Source organism: Nyctereutes procyonoides, unplaced genomic scaffold, assembly GCF_905146905.1.
Source record: "Nyctereutes procyonoides isolate TBG_1078 unplaced genomic scaffold, NYPRO_anot_genome, whole genome shotgun sequence".
Lineage (NCBI taxonomy): Eukaryota > Metazoa > Chordata > Mammalia > Carnivora > Canidae > Nyctereutes > Nyctereutes procyonoides.
Window position 1 is genome coordinate 35,422,833 of NW_026575046.1, and position 22,086 is coordinate 35,444,918.

At 46.3% G+C, this 22,086-nt stretch overlaps 1 protein-coding gene across 1 annotated transcript in view; it reads right to left on the reverse strand.

Annotated features, from left to right (window-relative positions):
• The window catches only part of ADAM19 (ADAM metallopeptidase domain 19), an 84,162-nt gene that overhangs the window by 28,078 nt on the left and 33,998 nt on the right, over window positions 1–22,086 (reverse strand). The window contains exons 4-8 of the mRNA XM_055325486.1: window positions 20,758–20,836; window positions 14,715–14,791; window positions 5,973–6,165; window positions 5,256–5,321; window positions 172–243 (exon numbers count right to left, since the gene is read on the reverse strand). Coding sequence (XP_055181461.1) covers window positions 172–243; window positions 5,256–5,321; window positions 5,973–6,165; window positions 14,715–14,791; window positions 20,758–20,836 — 487 coding nt within the window. The remainder of the gene's footprint in view (window positions 1–171; window positions 244–5,255; window positions 5,322–5,972; window positions 6,166–14,714; window positions 14,792–20,757; window positions 20,837–22,086) is intronic.

Consider the following 22,086-nt stretch of genomic DNA (forward strand, 5'->3'; position numbering starts at 1 on the left):
GCTAAGGTCACATAGTTGAGGGCTTTGTCATGACTACCCTAAGCCTCTATGCCACTGCTATTGCCTCTCAGAAACTGTGGGGGGTAAGCAATCCATGAGGCAGCTGAGGTGCCATGTGATCTCCTGTCTAAGGTGCTGGCACCTTTCCCACAAGTACACACCTGGTCTCACCTTATCAACGTAATTGGCGATCTCCATGAGCTTGTGTTTGGTGGCGTCCTGGTCTCGCCGATTCTTCTGAAACTGAATGGAGCAAGCAGAGCTAGGTGAGGCCCCAGAACCCCTTCCTGGACCCTCCTGTGACCCATTTCTTATCTTTCAATTAGCTTTTGTTTTCTCCAACCTTCTATAAGCAGTTATTTTTATTTTTATTAGTTTTTAAAGATTTTATTTATTTATTCATGAGAGAGAGAGAGAGAGAGAGAGAGAGAGAGAAAGAAAGAGAGAGAAAGAGAGAGAGAGAGAGAGAGAGAGAGAGAGGCAGAGACACAGGCAGAGGGAGAAGCAGGCTCCATGCAGGGAGCATGATGTGGGACTCCATCCCGGGTCTTCAGGATCAGACCCTGGGCTAAAGGTGGCGCTAAACCACTGAGCCACCTGGGCTGCCCTTAAAGCAGTAATTTTTATACAATTTCTTCTCCCCTCACATACCCACTCTCCACAGTGTCAGCTCAGGGAGGGCAGAACCTGGGTCACATTCATCTTGGTATCTTCAGCTGTCAGCTCAGTCTCAGGCACACAGTAGGCATATAATAGTCGTACAGTAAACTGAGGTCTCTTCCTTTAGCCCTTGAAGTCAAACCTGTTCTCCTGTCCTCCAAATTATCAGGTCTCCTGCAAACTCTTACTGGGGCTTAGAAGTGGGACCAATCTGGTCCTTGCTTTGGCCATCACTCCAACATGAAGCCATCATTACAGGGAGCTCACGAGGCCTCCCTAAATGCGACTGATCAACATTGATCAAATCACTGCTGAATGTCTACCATGTGCGAGGCATTATGCCTGGCACTAGTATGTGAGATCCTGGTACTGGCCTAGAGGACCTTACATTAAAACAGAAAGAGAGGGGCACCTGGGTGGCTCAACTGGTTAAGCTTCCAACTCTTGGTTCCCACTCAAGGTCATGATCTCAGGATTGTGAGATCAAGCCCCGCATCAGGCTCTGCGCTCAGCAAGGAGTCTGCTTGGGATTCTCTCTCTCCCTCCCCCTCCCCCTGCTTGCTCTATCTTCTCTCTAAAATAATCTTTAAAAAAAGAGAGAGCCAGAAATAACAACAATGACAGATTCTGTATTTAAGGCATACACAATTAAAATGGACACATAAATAACTGCAATGGGAGGCCACGCCAATGACAAACATGGTGCTGGCAATCAGGACCCTAAGACTGTGGCAAACAGGCTTCGTCTGGCATGTCACTCAGATTGATTGGCAGTGCTTTCTACAGTGAGAAGAATTCTGAGACTGTGTGGGGTTCAGCAGGAAAGAGTGCTGGGCTCAATTACAAATGTCTGCCATGGGTACCGGTAGGGAGACTTTTCAGTATATAGCATCATATTTATCATTCTTGCCTGAAAAGGAACAGATCCCTTTCAGCTGCAATGATGAAAGAAAGCTTCACAGTGTAAAGCTAAAATCTGCTACAATTGCAACCTAAATTTGCAAATGATGGGCATGTCCTGTATGCGGCCATTGTTACAGAGAATCCGGGTACCTATCTGACTTACCTAGTGCACAGTATATATGTTACTTCAATTTCAACCCTTCATATCACTCCTCCACCCCATCCCACAAAAACATCCAAGCAAGAATATTTAAAAAAAAAAAAATAGCCAGGTAATACACGTTGAGATATGTGTTGGAATAAGGGTGTGTCTGGCCATGATACAGGGGAGAAAACAGCCGCTTCTATTCTTCCATTGCTTTTGGACTTTCCCGGGCCTCCTCAGAACTGTCACTTGTCAGAACTGTGGATCATCTCACTTCACCCTTGCTTTCTAGAGTTCAATTCAATGCAAAGCCCAAGACTTGGACCTATGACTTGTGAATCCTAAAGTTTCTCTTAATAGAGTCATCCCATTTCTAAATTGGTCTCACTGCAGAGAAAGTGTTGCAACATTTATTGAATATTTATTAGAACATCAGAGTCAGATTTCACTGTTTTCCAAATATATTAATCCTATCTTTAAACAACTGCCTGATAATACCACTGTTGTTGATGGACAATATACTCTGGACAATATACCATGTTGTCCAGAGGAGCCTCAAGCAGGGGTAGCAAACTTTCTATAAATGGCCAGATTGTAAATATTTGAGGCTTTGTAGACATACTGTGTCACCTCTGCTCACTCTGCCACTGCAGCTCAAAGCAGCCATGGACAATACACACAGCAGGAAGCATTTGTTCCAGTACAACTCTATTTACAAATACATGTGGTGGGCTGGCTTTGGCCGGAGGCTAAATATAGTTTGCAGACCCCTGATCGAAAGAAAGAACTCTATCAACCTTATACTTTCTAGGGTGACACGGGAAGTAAAACGTGGAATATCACCTGGGCTTTGCCAGCCACCCCACATTCTTTCTGGAACATATCAGCACTCTGCGTGCCTGTTTTTACAACTATCCTATATCCTCCTACAACATCCTATCTTGCTCCTTCCCTGCCTAGATTTCCCATTTCACCTGAGTAATGAATAAACAGAGGACTGGCCCAGGCTCTCCCACCTAGGCTCAGGGAGTGAGCAGCTACTTGGTCATTTTTACTGTAATTACTCACTCTCCGGGCGGCTCTGTCCCTGCACCGGGTTCAGAGCCCAGAGATGGAGCCTGGCCTATCTCAGCACCAGGTTATAAATCACAGATAAGGCAGCCCTCCCCTTCTCTCTCTTCCCAACCTCTTAGATTAATTAATTGTCAGGAATACATATCTGCTTGCAGAGGATGAGAGGCCACTGGGAGAGAAAGTCAGGGAGAAGGGGTGTGGGGAGATGAGGATTTGTGAGCCTGCAAACCCAGCCTGGCTGATTACATCCCCCACCAGTGAATCATTCAAAGCCCAGAACCCTGAGAAATGAGCACATTACTGATCCACAGGCTGCACGAATCACGCCCTGTCAGCAATGCCTATGGGACCGGTGCTGGAGGCTCTCTCCTCTGGAACAGGAAGATGGCCCTAAACCACACCATAATCCTAGAGGCCCCTTGGGAGCCACTCTTCCTCTTGGGGCTTTGCTGTGGCCCTGAAGGTCATGATATTGAAGATGCCCAATCCCTAACCCACCCCCAATTCTTCAGCTTCCAGAATTTCACACCCATCCAGTCTTAGAACCCTGCAGCAAGATTGCACTGGGGAGAGTGCAGGGCCGAAGAGGAGGATCACCCAACCTTTACATCAGAGCAGTGGGGTTTCTATATACTTAACTGTGGGGGTCTCAGGAGCTTTATCTGAACAAAAGATTCTGTGGCTAAAAAAAAAAGTTTCAAGACCACTGTATGAGATGATCTTAGATCATCTAACAAAAGCTCAAATGGAAAAATGTCCTGGAGTCAGAGGAACTCAGCCTTTTTTCCAGCAGCCCTCTCACCACAAAGCAGTCCTGCCGGGCAGAGGCCAGTGTCATTACCTCTCCCCATGACCATGGAACCTCGGCTTTTAAATCAGCTTTAGATTTTGCTCCCCACACCACTCCCCCATCCTACCGGCACACCAGTCTTTGGAAAGGAAAACAAAAGAAGAAGAAGAAGAAAAGGAAAGGTTGCTGGAGAAACCAATACCTACATCAGTTACAAAGCTAAATTCTTCTCAAAGCAGAACATGATGCTCCCTTGGCCTAAAATGCCCTTCACCTCCACTTTTCTGCCCAGTTAAGGACTCCTTGTCCTTTAAGGTAGCTCAGTGCCACGTGCTCCTGCATACTAACGCTCTCAAAGGCAGCTCTTCCAGCACGAAGCCTAGTGTTCTTTCCATGCCCTGCACTGCTCCACGATCTGTGTTTTGGGACCGTGGACTAGGTAAGGCCACCTTGGGAAGGTAAAGCTCCCTGGAAAGAGCTGCATCATCTGGATGGGGCATGAGACAGGTGGAGCTCTGACGAGTTCTGTCCTAGGGGACCCCAGGCGAGGTAGCAGTGTTAGAACATGACGAGTGCTCAGCTCATCATGACTTTCCCTGCCCAGATGTGCTTAGTTGTGATTAGATCACTATATGAAGTGAGAACTGGACGTGAAATACGGCTAGTTTAGGCAAATATGGGCTCTGGAGCTTAATCCCATTCTTTGGGTGTCAACTTCAACATCATCAGCTTGGAGCTTTCCCCAATTCCTAAAGCCATGTCAGACCTTTCATGACCTTTGCTCTAATTCTCTATAGAGATCAATCTTGGCAGTCACCACACTTGAGTTTTTGTGCCACTTTTATAAACTTTGGTGTCAGGGGCAGGTCTATCTTAATCTCCTGGGGCCAAGTACTGTGCTTGACACATAAGAGAAAATCAAGATACTGTTGATGAACAAATGAAATGAAAGAGTGAGAGGGATGAGAGTTCATCAAATCTCAGAAGCCAAGGCCAGTCAGTGAGAACCTCACCTGATTTGAGACATATAGAATTAAAGGGCAAACAGCTATTCCTTAGGTCAGTAGTTCTCAAACTTGCCTGTGTCCAGAATCACCCAGAGGGCTTGTTAAAATATGGATTCCGGGACCTCAGCTGCACAGATTAGGACTTAGCAGATCTGGGATGGGGTTCAAGAATTTGCATTTCACAAGTTCCCGGGTGCTGCTGATACTTTGAGGACCATTTGGTTCTCATTTGGCACCCACATGATTATAAAATGGATCCACCCATGGGAACAAAAATTGTATTCAATCAGATGACTGAGAATATACTTATTATCTTTGCAAAAATTTTTTTTTGAAATTTCCACAGAGAATTTATGGACTCCCTAAGAATATACACCCTAACCAAAAGGTCTCAGACTCAGTTTAAGAAATGTTAATCTAAATAACACTAGTTGCCCTGATTTTCTATCCGATTAATGTATTGAGCCAGAAGAGATTTTTCTCTTTTTTTTTTTTTTTCTCAACTATTTAAAAAATAGCCATAAGAGCCCTTGGTCAGATTTAAGGCCAAAATCACACGATCAACTGGAGAAAGATGAATGTTTCAGCATTTCGCCCAAAGTGGCTGGAAGCCTGGAATGGCAGCTATCTATCAAGAGAGTAGCTTTTCCACTAAAACCCATTGGCTCCCCCTTACCTCTGCATAATCAGCCACAAGGTAAAGCTCCACATACTTCATGGAGTGTAAATCTTCCCTTTTCATCTAAGAAAGAGATATAAGCAGATCAGAGCTGTAGAAATGGTGTGCATGCTAGTTAATAATGGCCCTCCTTACTGACTTTACACTTGGCATTAGAGACCATGCTGGCTATAGTTACCATTACCCTTACTACACCTTCAGCCAGTCATCTTGGTTATCGATGGGGCTGCTCAGGGACTATGAGTCAAGTCCTTTATACTCAAAAAACAATAAGCTGGGGTGGCTAGTTCACAGGCCAACATACTGTGAGGGAACACGCTGACAGTCAAGTTCCCAAAAAGCATTTAAACCACATACCTCTATTTTCAGTATACATAAATACATGCATTTTGTGCATATGGTTAAGTGGCTATTCCAAAAGGGAAGGCATGGTTTTTTTTTTTTCTCACATTTTAAAGTTTCTGAAATCAGCATCTCAGAGTATTATAAATGTCATAGTGTTTTTTCCCAAAAGTTTTTCCCAAAGGCAATTATTCCATGCAATACAAGGGTATCTCACATAGCAGTGAAAAAGATAAGAACTTAGAATTAAAAAGAAAGGTTATTTCCTCCCTCCTGTCCATCTCCTTTAATTTAGGAATACTCCTGGATCCAAAGTAAGGACATCTGAGGGGACAAGCATACCACCAGGTTGGCTCTTGCACTGAGACTCACCCTGCGAGGTCGTTTCTTGGTCTGGTTCATAGAAGGAAGGACCCTGTCCCCAGTGATGGACTTGGAGTACTTGAACCCACAGTTCCCCAGGGGCAGCTTGAGATGTTCAGATCTGTAAATAAGGTGGTGGCCCTCGCTGTCGGGGAGGGGCTCGATGATGTAGCTGAGGTTACTGCTCACCATAATCAGTCCTCTGTCAATGGGAGAAACAGAATCTCTGGTCAAAGACTATAGTCCTGGAAAAGTCTCTTGCTCAGGCCTCGGTTTCTCCATATGCAAAATGACATGGTTGGTTTTGATCACTGTTTCTTTACTATGGGGTCATGTATAGTATGGGGTCTCTTTTGGTGAGATTCTGATGCAAACTCAGACTTTCCCTCCAGAGAAATATGCATGTGTATATGAAAGGTGGTACACAATTTCAGATACTAAAAGCTTATTAATTAAGATGCTCAAAGCTTCTAAAAAGGCCCACCAGGGGCAGTTAATAATACAAAGGATGGTAAGACCAGGATTCCAAAAAGCCTCCCAAACCCAAGCACCGCATGTGACATATCAAAAGTTGCAACTTATAGGTTCAGAAAAAGATGGTCTGTAAACTGGAAAATAAACACTGGCCTGGGGGTGAGGAAACCCATGTTTTGGTCCTCACTCCAACAGTAAGCTGTCAAATGGTCTTCAATGCACTTCTTAAAAAAAAAAACAAACAAACTCCAAGCCTCAGTTTCCCCTGTGTAAATGCAAATGATAATTTACTAATTTAACAGGATTCCAGATGATTAAATGAAAATATTTTTGTGTACAGAAACCAAAGCCAGAGGCATCACTGATGGCACTCCTACTAGCCTCAACGAGGCCATCTTTTAGTGAAGCAACATCCACAACCAAGAACATGTGACTACTCTTAGCTCCCAGTTATAGATACAAGCACTGAACTCAGAATAAGGACATGTGTTCATTCATTACATTCTTTCACTCACTGAACTCTTAATCTGTACTAGATGTGATCTAGACATAATCCCTGTCCTCAAGTAAGTCACAGCTTCATTGGAGGATGGTCATTCATTCTATAAGTATTTCCTGAGCTCCTTCTATGTGCCATGCACATAGATGAGCACATGATGCACATGATGAGCATGGAGAAGTGAACAGGATAGACAAAGGGCCTGCCCCTCTGAAGCTTACACTCTGAACCTGGGAATAAATCACTAGAATATATAACAGAGACAGCAAAAAGAATTCATCGCCCCCAACACGGATGGACTGGATACAGCTGCCTCGGAGCACTCCATCAATGCAGCTTCTGATAGAAAGAGTGCTATGACCTGTTATTGATCACGATCGCAAATAATCCCTGGTGAGTACAGGTGGTATCTGCCATCCTTGATACAGTAAGATGAATACTATAGCAAGGGAATGCACTGAGCCAGGGCTCTGGGGAGGAAGAAGCCCAGTAACGAGTCCGAGGGCACCGACAGCATGTCATGGGATCCCAAACCTGAGGCCCTCATCTGTCCAGAGAGTTCAAAAGCTAAAGTATCTCCAAGTCAGGCTTTGTCACTCCAAACCGGCAAGACCTCTGTCTGGCTGTCCCAGCTTCCACCTCCACCCCTCCCCCCTCAAATCCCCACCCAGGCTCTGCCCTTTGGGAAGAGCCTGTGATGCTTGTGGGAGAGATAGCGCCAGTTTGTGATCAGCAGCAGCCTTCCTGGAATCCATCCCTGGCTGACCTCACTCTGGTGCCAGGGGGCCTGACGACTTCCCGGTTGCCTCACCCAGGCTGACGCAGCAATCTGGGACCAGCCCCTCAGCCCGACACCCAAGGTGCTCCCTGAACAGCTGAGGGTGGGAGTGGGGCTAAGAGCAAAGGTCACATCCGCTCTCGAGTCCAGACAGGAAAGGGCAGAGGGGAGAGCCACTGTGGGCATCCTGTTCCCAAGCTTTCTTCTCATCTCGCCTGACCAAGGCCCCTCCCATGACCTCAGTTTCCCCCAATGGCTCCAAACACTGGAAACAGAGGGCTTGACAGCAAGTCAGAGGATGGTTTTGTGCCCATCAGGTTGTGGCTGTGAAGATAACACCCAGTGAGTGGAAAGTTCCAGGCTTCCCTTGAATAAGCTTCTGGGTCAAACAGAACAGAGATAAAGCCAAAGCTTAGTACATGGTGAACAATAGGAATCATGGTAGCTATACAGAAGCTTTGCTATGGTCCAGCCACTATGCTGAGTATTTTCTTCTTCACACCAACATTTCTGATCCTTAGAAACATTATCCCCATTGTACAAATAAGAACACTAAAGTGAGGTGAGGTTAATAAACTGACCCAAAGTCACACAGGTAGCAAGAACCCAAGCAGTCTGGTTCCAGATCCCACAGCCTTAACCATGATCTCACGCTGCCTCTGTCACAACAGCCCTGGAGAGTGGGTCAGAAAGATAGCCCCCATCTACAGATGGTTACAAGTGACAGGCACCAGTACCTCTCCGTGGGGGTGGGATTGGCCTGTCCTAAGTAAGATATCAGTCTGCTGGGAGATAAGACGAAGGAGGCTGTTAGCCTACTTTTCATTGTTGGATGCCATTTTTTTGAGAGTTAACCGCAGGCCAGGCACTGTGCTTACAATCGTCATTCTTTTTTCATCAGTGTTACTAGGCACCATCAGAAGTCCCACTTCATAGATGAGGAAACTGGGCCTTGGAGAGATTAAATAACAAAGTCTGCCGGGTATCTAGAGCCCAAGGTTTGAGGTCCAGACTCTGGGATGTCCATCAGTGAGTTCCAAACTGATGGGTCAAACTCCCAGAGCTACCTATTAGAATATTCTATGGAGCATATTAAAAATAAAAATGTAGGAGACTCAGATATCGTAGGCTGGAGCATCTGCGCTGTAAACAATCCTGCGGTAATTCCCTGCACAGTAATACTCAGGAAGTTTGGCCTGGAGCCCAGGCGTGGTGGCAGGAGCCTGTCTTTTCACAAAGCCCCAGACAATTCTGCTTCAGAGAGTGGGAAGATTCTACTTCGAGAAGCACAGGCTCAGGAGGACACTGAAGGTCCTTCTGGCAATAGGACTCATGGCTGCTTCCCGCTCGTCCCCCTACTGTGGTCCCTGGTAATCTGCCCCATGGCACCGTGGCCATCCTCCCTGACTACCTGGCTTGGAGGAGAAGCTGGCACAAGCCCCAGCACTTTACAGTGAGCACCAGCTTTAGACAACAACAGTCGGGGAGAGGGGGATGGATTTCTTAGAATCTAATTCCCAAAGGCTTCCCTATCTCCACCCCCAAATCCTGCTAGCTGCTCTCCCCTGAGCACCCACGGGTCATTTATCTTCCCAGGAGCCTCAGTTGATCTAATTTGCTAAATGTAAGCACTGGCAGAGCTTAGCCAGGGGGCACGGGAGGGGAGTCCAGGAGGCTGGGTGGCTGGAACCTCCCACACTATTCTCTATTCCACTCTCCATCCTATTGCTCATTGTTAAGAGCCTGATATAAACGAAATTATACAGAGGAACCCTGGCAGGGCAGGACAGGCAGGGAGGAGCAGATGATTCATGTTTAACTCCTGAATGACCATGGGACTTATGCAAATACACCCTTGAAGGACCGAGGCAAGAAGTACTTCCTAGGAATGTGTCCGTTCAGAGCTAAACCTACGGGGACACATCCCACGTCCCTACATCTGGGGCTGCCCTAAGAGGTAAACACCCTGTTACCCTTCCTTCCCTCCCCTTATTGCTCCCCATCCCCACCCCAATCTGCATCCAATGAGAAGGAGGTACTGGGAACATGAAAGGCATCACAGAAGGAAGGAGGTGCAGAGGTGACCAGCTCCATAAGGGATGGGGTGGCAAGGCACAAGTGGGGAGGGTAAGCTGGGGAGGGAGACACAGGTGGGCCTGAATTCTGGCTCTGCGTCTCCTAGCATTGTGCCAAGTCAATAATGCGGGCCAGCTCGCACTGTGGCTATGATAACTGACTGAAGTAAGGGAGCCATTCAGTAGTCATTCAACCCATATATATGGAAACTACTATGTGCCAAGAACTGTTTTAGGCACTGGGGATGCAACACAATTGAAAAGAGTTCCCTCTCTTAAGGACCACACTCATTACCTACTATAAATCCACCAGTGAGGTCACAGCTGTTCCCACTGTATAGGCAAGAAAACCAACACTACAGAACTAGGTTTTACACCAAGAATGGTTTGACTCTAGAATCTACACCTGTCATGACTTAGCGGTACCGCCCTGCGAGGGCTTACTCTGTGCCTGACACAGAGGCAGTGTTTATTATACGTTCTTCAGAAGGAAGGCCAGGTATTCAAAGGGGAAGGCCATGCCCCTCCCTGGCAAAACAGCAGACGGGGATGGACTGCTGCGGGTATATGAGCCACCTCCTTCTGCCCCAGGTGCCCACCTCCCTGAGACCGTGCACTCTCTGCAGCACAGAACTTCCAACACTGAATAGTCCTTCGAGTGATCTGATCTACTTTATTTTTCAGATGAGAGGAACCAAAGCCCAGAGAAAAAGGAACTCGCAAGGTCACCCAGTGAGTTACTGTTACAGCTGGGAGCAGATCCCAGTCTTCTGGTGAACCGGCTCCTTACTCCCCAGTGGGGCCCTGACACCAGCCCCCACCCCCACCGCCCACTCACAGTCCTTGCACCATGAACACCATCTGTAAAACTGAATAAGGCCCACAGGAAAAGAAAAAAAAAAAGCCCACAGGAGATGCCAGTCTAGCCAAAGGCAAAGACAAGGAGAAAATGATTTGAGGAAGGCGAAGTTCAAAGACCACACAGCTGGGAGGTGTGGAGTGAGGTCTCAGACTTAAGTCCCTTGGTTCTAAATTCTGAGTGCCTTCCAGGCCATCATGCACACATTCTTACACATTCTCTTCATTCATTTTCAATCTCATGTTCTCTTTCCAGCCCACTCTCACAGATATGAGTCCTGGGACCTGGAGTAAAGTATAACCACAGTAAGGGTGGGCCTCAGAGTTTTGAGGACAGAGCTGCTATAAGATAATTTATTGTATATCCTGGAAAGACTTTCTGTGTAATTAAACTTGCCAAACATATGTACATAAGATACTTTGCAGCCATTCAAAGAATGAGATAGATTTATATGTGCCTAAGACATAATGTTAATTTAGAAAAAAAATTACAGAATGTTATGTCTAGGATAATCTTATTTGGATTAAGAAACACCCTGTATACACACAGTTATGTCTTTCAGTTATGTATTCTCCAACCGTGATTATAGATGGGGAATGCAATTGGTTGGAACGGTGGGAGGGGTTAAGGAACTTTCATTTCTTTTAACCTGACACTTGTGGACTATTTGAACGTTTAACACACTAGTTATGTGATAATAATTTTCAATAAGCATTTTCTTTAAAAATAAACAACTTACCAATGAGGTAAAAATAACGTTTTACTGCAGTCAGTACCTCTCTTGCTGGCAAAGAGCGAGCTAAGGACACATACACATACATATATGTGTATATATACACACAGGGTGTGCTAGGACCCACATGTTCACTTAGGGTTCACTTCATTCCAGTACTGTCTAGATTCCTTCACAAATACCCTTTCCTTCTTACATTGATAATTTGTGTTACTTTGCAAAGCATTGTAGCATGCAAGAAGTCAGGCAGACATTTAGAGGATGAGTTGTTGATCAGACAGGCATGAAGGGCCTTGGCGCACAACATCCACAGTGAAATTATTTGTCACATCTTTTTACTGGTGTATTTTATAAGTATCCATTGATGCTGTGCAATTTTGACTTGTATCAGCCCAAATACAGTTATAAAACACTATATTACCTATCAACATTCTCCTTTCACAAGAAATATTTCTAAAAGAATAAACAAGAAACTGGTAACAATGGCTGCCTCTGGTGGTGGTGGGGGGAATCTGGAAATCCTGGATAAGAAAGAAACCTGTTTCACTGTACCCTCTCTTTTATACTGTTTGAATTCATTTTTATTATGATCATGTTATTACTACTTCAATTAAAGTCACCCAAATACTGCTTTGGAGAGAAGAGGGGGCCCAGGAACAAACTGGAAACTCAGAGAAACTCCTCTATTTGTATTAACAGCCTGAAGCTTCCATTTGGTATAAACCCTACCTGTTTTCTCCAGTCACAAGGAACATGTTCCCAGGAGAGAAGCACAATCACTATGGAGATTCTTGCATGGGGCCATGGCTTTATGAGCCTTGGGGAGGCACTTGAGGGTCACACAGGTTTGCAGTCTGCTGCTGCTGTAGCTGCTCCTCCTCTGGGGTCCGAATGAGACATCTGGCATACGGCTCTGGTTCTTAAACCAGTTGGGCCCACAGATACCCTTAAGTTCTTAAGGGGTATAGTGAGAAGGCTGGGAAAGTAAGACGGGGGGACTACACCAGAAGGAAGCATGCAAAACAGAAACATGTGGACGGCTCACCCGGTTTCCCCCTGTCAACTCGGCTGTGGGAATGATTTGTGAGAGGCCAAGCCAAGTTCCCACTGCTCCAGACCACGGACACAGGGGAAGAGGCAGAGAGAAGCAAGCCGCACCTGCCTGTTCATTTCTTCCTTCTTGGGATAGACATTGTTTACTTGCAGACTGCAGGTGGTGGTGGCTCAGCCTGTAAACACCACGGGGAGACCAATTGGCTTGGTTCAACCAGGTCATCTGAGCCAGGGATTTGGAGCCACTGTCACGGTCTCCCAGCCAAAGCTTGTTTCCTGCCTAATTCCCTCCGGCAGATGCACATAAAGCCTTACAGAGGAAACATGGCCTAGTTTATAAACAAACACATGCGATTTGCAGCAGGAGGGACCTTCCACTTACATGTGGGCCTGGGTTAAGTTTAGTGTGGCTTCATTGTTATAAAATGATCATAATCCCATGTGTCTGTAAAATGCAGTAGTTAACACAGCACTTAACATTCTCTACTGCGCCTATCATCAATGCCCGTTCTACAGAAGAGGAAACCAAAGGCTCAGAAAATTACTTTTCAATGCCCATCTTTTCTCAACCTTTGTAGGGCATGGGCACAGAGGAGGCACCCCATATTGATTTGCTGAAGGAAAAAAAGAGTCATGGAATCAATTGACCAACAGAGAGGAAGGGTACACAATGGAGACACTTCCTACTGACTCGTGGGAGCCTGTCACGTGCATACCTCCCAATTCTGCCTTCAGTAACGTCATGTTGACAGCTTTAAATTGGTCATGGTGAGTATTCTTACCAGCAGATGCTACAAATTTGTCCTTTTTTTTTTTTTTTTCCCATACTGTAGGGCCATTTCATCAACACATGGGGTGTAGGTGCCACATAGTACAGGCAATTAATACCCAGCAATTAGTCTTGGTAATGAGAATGCAGGTTTTTCAGATCATCATCTCTTTTTCAAAAGAAAGAGAGTGGGAAGAGTCTAATTAAATGAAATTTATGACTTCAACATACATGTAGAGATCCTACTACATGCAAAGCACTAGCATGGCTGGAGGAGAGAAACAGATATTTGAGATCAGATGCATATCCTTAAGAAACAGGTATTCTCAGGTACAAACTAATGTGCATAGGAATCCCCAGGGATCTTGGTAGAATGCAGATTATGTTCCAGTCATTCTAGATGAGACCTGAGAAACTGCATTTTGAACAACCTCTCAGGTGATGCTGATGCTGCCCTTCCACCGGCCACACCTAGGAAGCAAGGCGCTGGGAGGTTGTTGAGTGCTACCATAGGCCAGCCAGCTCTAAACATTAAAGATCTATTAACACATCCAATCCTCATGATACTAGGGATCTTTACCTCTTATTCACATCTTCCACATGAGACTACTGAGGCCCAAGGTCACCCAGCTGGTCAACTGCTACTGGCTCAAACTCAGGGAGTTTGGTTCACAGAACAAAGAGCCACTTTCTTTCCATTGTGCCACCTAGTTGGACCTTCCTGAAAATTACCTTGCTTCTCCTTTCTCTTCCTTTCTCCTCTTTTCACTAACTGCCCACCAAGTACTTCTACCAGAGAAGAGCAAAGGAGAAGTGGGAATAAGCGCTCACACTCATTTCAAGGGTATAAACCATGTCTTGTATTTCCTATATTCTGATGCTTTGACAGCCAAGGCCTTGCCCTTCTCAGGATTTGCCAATTCTTAGGGATGGCAAACAACTTTCAAATGCAGACTCTCACCCTCTTGGCCAGTCTTCCTGCCCTGGTCACCCCAGGGTAAGGTGCTAGATGACCAAAAACAGCTCATATGCCCCAGATCCCACTGAATTATTCAACTTGAACAATCCTAAGCCTGCTTGCCCTGCCTTGCCTGTTTCTTCCCATAGAAACTACAGCAAAGACTCTTGCCCACACTCCCTCACTCCCTACAACCTGCCCCGACTGCCCCCTATACTTCCCTATGTGGTGTGCCCCCTCTTCTTGGGATCTTGAGTACAACCAACTATTTTTTTCAATGGCAGTTAGTCATCTCCTGATCTGCTGGTTTTACCATACCTATTTTTTCATAACAAAACAAAGTTCCTCAAGAAAAAGCTCAATTCCAGTGATTTATGGTTTTTCTAGGATTTCCCTTGTCTCTCCCAAGCTCATCCCTTCTTAAAATTGGCTTGAATACACTCTCAATGGACAGCTTCTCAAGGTCTCTGCCTAAGGCCAGCCCTGCCTGTCATAAAAATGCCATGCCTGGGGAGAGTGCCAGGTGCCCCCCAGCACTGTCAGGGTCCCTTACCTCATTCCCCGGCAGGTGCTGAGCGCCACACTGGACTGTTCTGCCTTCCTCACCGTCCCGTGATAAAAGCAGTGTTCCTAGCAGGGAGAAAAGGGTGGTCAGATGAAAGGACACTGATGAGCATGGCAGTGTTAATGTCCCGGGAAGTCCAGGGATGATTATACACATCCTAACTTACAGTCTGAAAAGAGCTTTCCAAGCCACCATTTTATTTGATCCTCTTAATAGTCCTGGGAGGTGGGACAAAGCAGATGTCACCATCCCCAGTGAACAGATGAAGAAACCAAGATTCAGAGAAGCAGAAAGGTCTCCCTTGCTGAAGCTTTCCCTGCTCATCAGAGGAACCGGGACTTCATGACCATTTCATGGCTCTTGCCATGACACGTGGCCCCAGGAAACGCTGACTTATGAAGAGCCTGCCTCCCCGCTAGAGTCACCTCTGTGACCTCTGTGACCCCCTGGAGAGTTGAAATGCGTGTCCTCTCAGACCTCAGAATGCGATCTTATTTGGAATAGCGTCTTTACAGATGTCATTAAATTAAAATGAAGTCATCCTGGACTGGTGTCCTTAGAAAATACGGAGAGGAGAGAGAGAGAGACAGAGAGAGAGAGAGAGAAGAGGCCATTTGCAGATAGCGGCAGAGATTCGGGGGACGCAGCTACAAGCCAGGGAGCACTAGACTGCCAGGTGCCACTGAAAACTGGAAGAGTCGGGGATCCCTGGGTGGCGCAGCGGTTTAGCGCCTGCCTTTGGCCCAGGGCGCGATCCTGGCGACCCGGGATCAAATCCCACGTCAGGCTCCCGATGCATGGAGCCTGCTTCTCCCTCTGCCTGTGTCTCTGCCTCTCTCTCTCTCTCTCTCTCTGTGACTATCATAAAAAAATAAAAAAAAAATTAAAAAAAAAAAAAAAAGAAAACTGGAAGAGTCAAGGAAGCATCCTTCCCTGGAGACTAGGGAGGAAGCCTGGCCCTGCCGACACGTTGATTTTGGACTCCCAGCCTCTGGAACCCGGTTTTACACCCCCTCTCCCCCATGTTCATGGTGCTTTGTGACAGCAGCCCCAGGAAACAGAGCTGCCCCTCACCCCCACCTCCCCCGAGTCCCTGCGTGTCTGGATCAGGCCTGACTTGGCACTTGCATCCATGGAGTTCTGATCCTGTTCTCTCACTGGCGCGTGTCTCACGGCCATCTGGTCTCCCCGACCTGGCTGGACTCCTCGGGACTACAACCAGCCGCTGAGTACCGCTGCATGCCAGGCTCCCGGCTGGGCCTGGGAGACACAACGAGGAGCAAACAGACCCAGCTCCAGCCTTCCTGGGACTTGGCGTCTTGTGAGAACCAATCTTAATTAAAAACTCATACAAAGATTTAATTACAAACTGTGAAGTGGGGCTTGAAATAAAAGTTGGAGGCACCAGCAGAGTGTTTTATAAGTAAGGGAGCCAGTGCATCTAAGAGGCCAACTGGGACGCAGCTGGGAGCACTGAAGCACAAACCAGACTGGAGGGCACAGCCCAGGACTGTCCCCGACACACAGAGGGGTGATGACAAGGGACCTGTTACTATAAACTTCTTCCTGAATAGTTCAAGAGAGATCAGCTGCTCAGAAGAGACAGATGGTATGTATAATCCTCAGGGCAGAGTCAGGTTCTGCAAAGGTGTTCAGGAGGGTATGAGCCATGCAGTTGCAGACACTGGAGCTTTGTCTTTCCCCTCAACACCCAAGTGGGTCCAATCAGAATTTTCAGGCATCTGCCTATGGAACAGTCCAAGTGATCCATCACTAGGACCACGCTTGCTCACAGTTGTTCCCCAATCCTCAGCCAGCAGGGAGGGGACCCAGGAGACAGCAAACCCATTCGACTGTATTCTCCGGCTCCACCTCCCGGCCAGCTCTGGGTAGGAGTATGGTCTGATAATCAAATTCAGGTATTTTGGCATAGCCAGGCCAGATTTAAATGCAAGCTCCCACACCTGCCAGTGATGGAAACAGTTCCACAGCCTCTCTCAGACCCTCAGTGTCTTCAGTCTCTATGGTGTGAGAATACTATATGCATCAAGGACCTAGAGCAGGGTACCTGGCCCAGAGTGGCCAGCAATAAAACTTAGTGATCATGATATAGCCATTAAATTCTCCTTGTCAAAGGCAGAATGTGGCCTCCAGGGAGCTGGAAGCCCACCAAGTGGCTGAATCCCCAGTCGTTCCATACCAATTCTGTGTCCTATGCAGCTGTGCCATGCAGCCAGATCACAGGATATAGGCCAGGCCATCACTCAGCTCAGGGTCAGTCCCCAGACCACTGGTGCCCTTTCTCCTGGTGACGACCTGCATACACTCTCAATGGACAGCTGACCAGCAATGTGGTTCGGCTCCTCCACCCATTCAAGCTCAGGGAGTCAGGAGGAGGGACAAGCAGCAACCCCTCTCGTTGCATCAAACTTCAAACAAGCCAGTTCTGGACCTTCAGAGGAGCACAGAGGAAAGTCGCTGTGCCCACCTAGGAAGGAAAGTGAGGCAGGCGAAACCCTTCTTCCAGCCAGGATCCCATTTACTTTGGAATGCCAGCATGTCATGTGGTTTCTCCCCTCCTCCCAGATTCCAAGACTTGGAGACACATCATCAAACACCCCGGTTCTGAACTGATCCTTAGAACTCAGCCACGGGGCCATGAACTCTACAACCCAGGATCATTCACAGGTGGAGGAGGGGGCCAGGCCTGTATGGGGTAAATGGGGTTCGCAGATGTCAGAATGGCAGAGAGTCAAAAAGTTCAGAAATGAAGGTCAGCTAGTTTCAGCGATCCAAATCCAGGGATGGGCATGAAGAATCCCTGTACCTCTTCCCATCTTTGGACTGATGCTGACAGTGCTCCCTCACTGCTCTCTGACATAGCATAACAACGGACTTTAGTAACATGCTTTAAATTGACCCAGGGCTTTTACACACGTCACCACGGGTGCTAATGATACCTGCCTTTCTCTGCTACAAACAATGAAGGGTAACGTCTACCCAGCACTTACTACTGGATAAAAAAAACTGAGGTAGATATTTTTCCTTTAATTCTGACAACCTCACAGCTTTATGAGGTAGGTATTATTACTCCCGTATTTAAAAAGGTGAAATTAAAGGTGGGAGAGGTTTCAAGTCACTCACAGCGTCACACAGCCAGGTGGAGACCTGAACCACAGCAGCCTGACTCTAGACTCGACAGCCTCTCCTAGCAGAAGCAGCCCCAGGAAAGTGTGCAGAACTTAATTCGCCACAGCCCTACTCTCTTCTAGCGCCAACAGGGACTTGGTTCTAGTCAAGCCTTGTCACTTACTGGCTATCTGAACACAAACATGGTACTTTGTCTCTTCTCCTCTCAATTTCCTCACGAGTAAAATGTGCTGGGAGAAATGTTTACAAATTCCCATAAAATCGGTGATTCATCTTACCCTTCTATAGCTCTGAGAGTCAGATCTTAGCATACCCAATTTTCTGATGAAGAAACTCAACACCAGTGTGGTCAAAAGGGTTGGTTAAGGTCACATAGCTAGTTAAAGCCAAGCCTACAGCCCTGGCTTCAGACCCCAAATCTGTAACTCCTCCAGGCCCAGTGGATGAGTTTGATGAGGTTCCCAGAGCTCCCAGTATCCCAGGCCAACGCTGGTCGTGGGTCGCAGCCCTCGATGTCTGGGTCAGGCACAGCCAAATAGTTTATTCTATTCTCGTTTCTCTTTGAAGTCCTCAGCTCCCAGATAAGAAAGCTGAGTAGGAGCTCCATGAGGCTGGGTGGGGGCTTTGTAAGAGTCCAAGAGGAGGGGATGTAAGAAAATAACGGGTTGTCCCATACTTCAGCTAGGATACCAATAAGACCTTCAGCTAGGAAGGAGGGGCATTCTGGGGGTGAGGGGATGTTCTCTTCCACTCCTTTGTTTCTGAAAGGCCCTTACAGCATCTCTGGCTAACTCTGAGAGCACAAAGAACAAGTAAATGAACAGTCATGAAGTCATCGCATTCCTTCTCAGCTTCTCGACCCGAGGGGGCCACCCAAGGGGGCTTTCACAGTAGGAAGTATGAGCTCATGGCACACTTGACTGTGCATAGAGAAGTGTAGGAGCCAAACTCAGAGGATGGTGCTTTGTGAGGTCCTGGGGCTTTCAAGGCATGCCTGCCCCCTCCCTGCCTCCCTTAAGGCAGAGAACAGAGGTCTCCGTGATGGAAGAAATTTCGACCAAGGGGCACGAAAGAAGGCGTGCAGCCACAGCTGGAGAGCCTTCCTGGGGATGAGAAGACACAGCCAACTTGCCCGCCGTGGGTCCTGGTCACACTGCCAACTCCTCCCCATCCAGAAAGGTCTTGGTAAAGAAGATAGCATTGATCCAACACAGCTCCTCAGCTACGTGATTACTATGCTCCCGACCTCTTAGATCTATCAAACTGGAGCTGTCCTGTGTCCATTTCCCCATTCAAGGCTGAGCTGAAAAACTAATCTGAGCTTTTACTGATGGACAGTGGCTGTCATTGTCTTTTGGACATCCGCACTGTAGCAGGGACAGTTTAAAGATGCACAGATTCCATGAGAAGCTGCCAGAGGAGCACTGAGGCAGAGGGACCTCTCCTGCTGTCCTCTACACAACACTCCACATCTGCATGCCACAGAAGCCCATGATGTCCCGCCCCACAGGCAGAAGACCACTGCTGCTCCTACTGGAGTCCACCTGCCCTTCTTCACCCCCATCTCATCTGTATGGTCTGAGAAGGATCACCCTATTCCAGAGTGTCTCATCTTGTACACTGCTGACATTTGAGGCCAAGTAATTCTCTGCTGTGGAGGGGCTGCCTTATGCATTGTAGTACACTTAGCAGCATCCCTGGCTTCTACCCACTAGATGCCAGTAGCATCCACTTCCCAGTTGTGACAGTCAAAACTCTCTCCAGACACTGCCAAGTGTCCCCTCCTTCACTGGCTAAAATGGCCAAAGAAATAGAATATTTTAGGGTAACTGCATCTGATTAAAATTGACATAAATCATCATGAAACATATTTTTTTTGCATCATGCTAGTTACCCACATGTTAATAACAATTTAAGCAAAAGAAATGATTTAAACGAAATCACTCCTAGCTGAGAACCACTGCTCTGATCCCATGAATGCTAACAGATCCTACCACAGGAAAAGTTAGCAAACCATAAAATGGGTACAATTCACTACCTTAAATGCCCACCAGTGGGGTGTGGTGAAGCAAACTAAAATGTATCCATCTGACAAGCCATTTGAAAGACTATTTTTAAAAAAGATTTTATTTATTTATTTGAGAGAGCGAGAGAGTTTGTGTGTGTGTGTGTGTGTGTGTGTAAGTGCGCACACACACGCACGCGGAAACAGGAGGAGAGAGAGGGACAAGTAAAGCTGAGCATGGGCCCAACACAGGGCTCTATCTCATGACCCTGAGATCATGACCTGAGCTATCAGGTCAATCAAGAGTTGGACACTTAACCAACTGAGCCACCCAGGTGCCCCTGAAAGACCATTTTTAAAATGATAAATCTTTGTGCAAATATCCATACTCAAAAACACCTTTGAGTGAAAAAATATCCAATATGAAGATGGAAGCAAAACAAGAATGTCTACATAACCTAAAAGCACATTAAAAAGGAAGAATATAAAACTTCATATGTCCATATCGCAGAGGATCAATTAAATATCTAATTAAGTGAAACAGCGAAATTACCAGTAAATCACTTCTTTTACTTAAACTTTTGTTAATATGTGGATGATTAACATACAAGGGAAATGTATGCTTCGTAATGATTTATACCAATTTTAATCAGATGTGATTACCTAAAATATTGTTTGAGCATTTTAGCCCACAGAGGAGAGAGTGCCCTCATGAAACAGATTCACATAAGGCTCCTCCTGCTCATGCCATTGGTCTTGGGTCAGAGCAAACAACCTTTCAGAGGAGGGACTGTCTCCACCATGCATTTCCTTACTTGCCAGAGGTAGGACCAGGCTTGGCCAGCTGCTTGATAGATCTTGTTAACCTGAACTTACCTCAGATTTCAGCATAGTGGTTTGAGGGTTGCCATTTGGAGTATAATGGGTTTCTGTGTAGGCTGGAGCAAAAAGGTGCCTGCAAAGAATAAACACAGACATTTGTCTCTTTAGATAATGGCCTCCACCATCCTGGAAACAGAAGCCAGTCATTAAATGATCAAGGAAGAACCACCCAAGCATCTCTGTGCAGAAGAAAATAAGCCACCATAAGGGCCTAAGGAACAAAAAAGAAAGGCAGGAGGAAGTTGATTAATTTTGTACTCAGTGGGCTCATCACTTAGTTTGGACACAGCCAGATGAAGTAAACAAAAGTAAAGCAGTGGTCGGAACTTTTTCTGGGTCCTAGGAATATACACATGCAAACACATACTCAAAATTTCCCAGGGTCTATGGCCTCTATTTTGTACCTACATTGGTAATGTTAGCACTGCATCCACCAACTTCCAGTATCAATATGCCAATTTTTCTTTAAGAGAAACCCTCTTTCCTGTTGCATATTTTGGTGAGATTATTAATCAAGGTGTCCTACCTGGCCCTGCCCAAGGGCGGCCCATGACCCAGGCTAAAGCCAATGGAATGACGTCACAAAAACCAAGCAGATGGGAGCAATTCATCTGTTCCTTTGTTCCAGCTGCATGGATTCCCGGCGCCACCTTTGCCTGCCTTTTCTGAGACCTACTAGTTCAGATTTTCTGAGACCTGGTAGCTCTGTGTGTTACCCTTACAATAAATTCTTCTTTTTTTTTCTTTTCTCTTCTAAAATTGGACATTGATTTCTCTCTTGCCACAGACCCCTTGAGGCTGAGGTTAAGAATCGCTCACCAACAGCAAGACAGCACCAAACAAGGTTCCTAGAACTTCTCTAAAAGTTAAAAGAAAAAAGAGCCAAGTGGATGTTTCAACTAGCTCAGCCATGTTAAAAGCAAAATGCATCTATAGAGAGTTGAGGTCCAGGGGCAAAAAGAAGAGAAACTGGGCAACTAACAAAAGAATTAAGTAGATCTATATGTACTAACTTGGAAAAAAAATGTCTAAAAATGGAGTTAGATTTAAAAAAAAAACTAAATAAATTTCAGGGAAAAATATTTTTTAAAAATCTCTTTTAATAAAAACTAGTAACAGTACACACCAATGTAGGCATTGAAAACAACTAGAGAGGGATCCCGGTGCGCAGCGGTTTGGCGCCTGCCTTTGGCCCAGGGCGTGATCCTGGAGATCCGGGATCGAATCCCACGTCAGGCTCCCGGTGCGTGGAGCCTGCTTCTCCCTCTGCCTATGTCTCTGCCTCTCTCTCTGTGTGTGTGACTATCATAGATAAATAAAAAT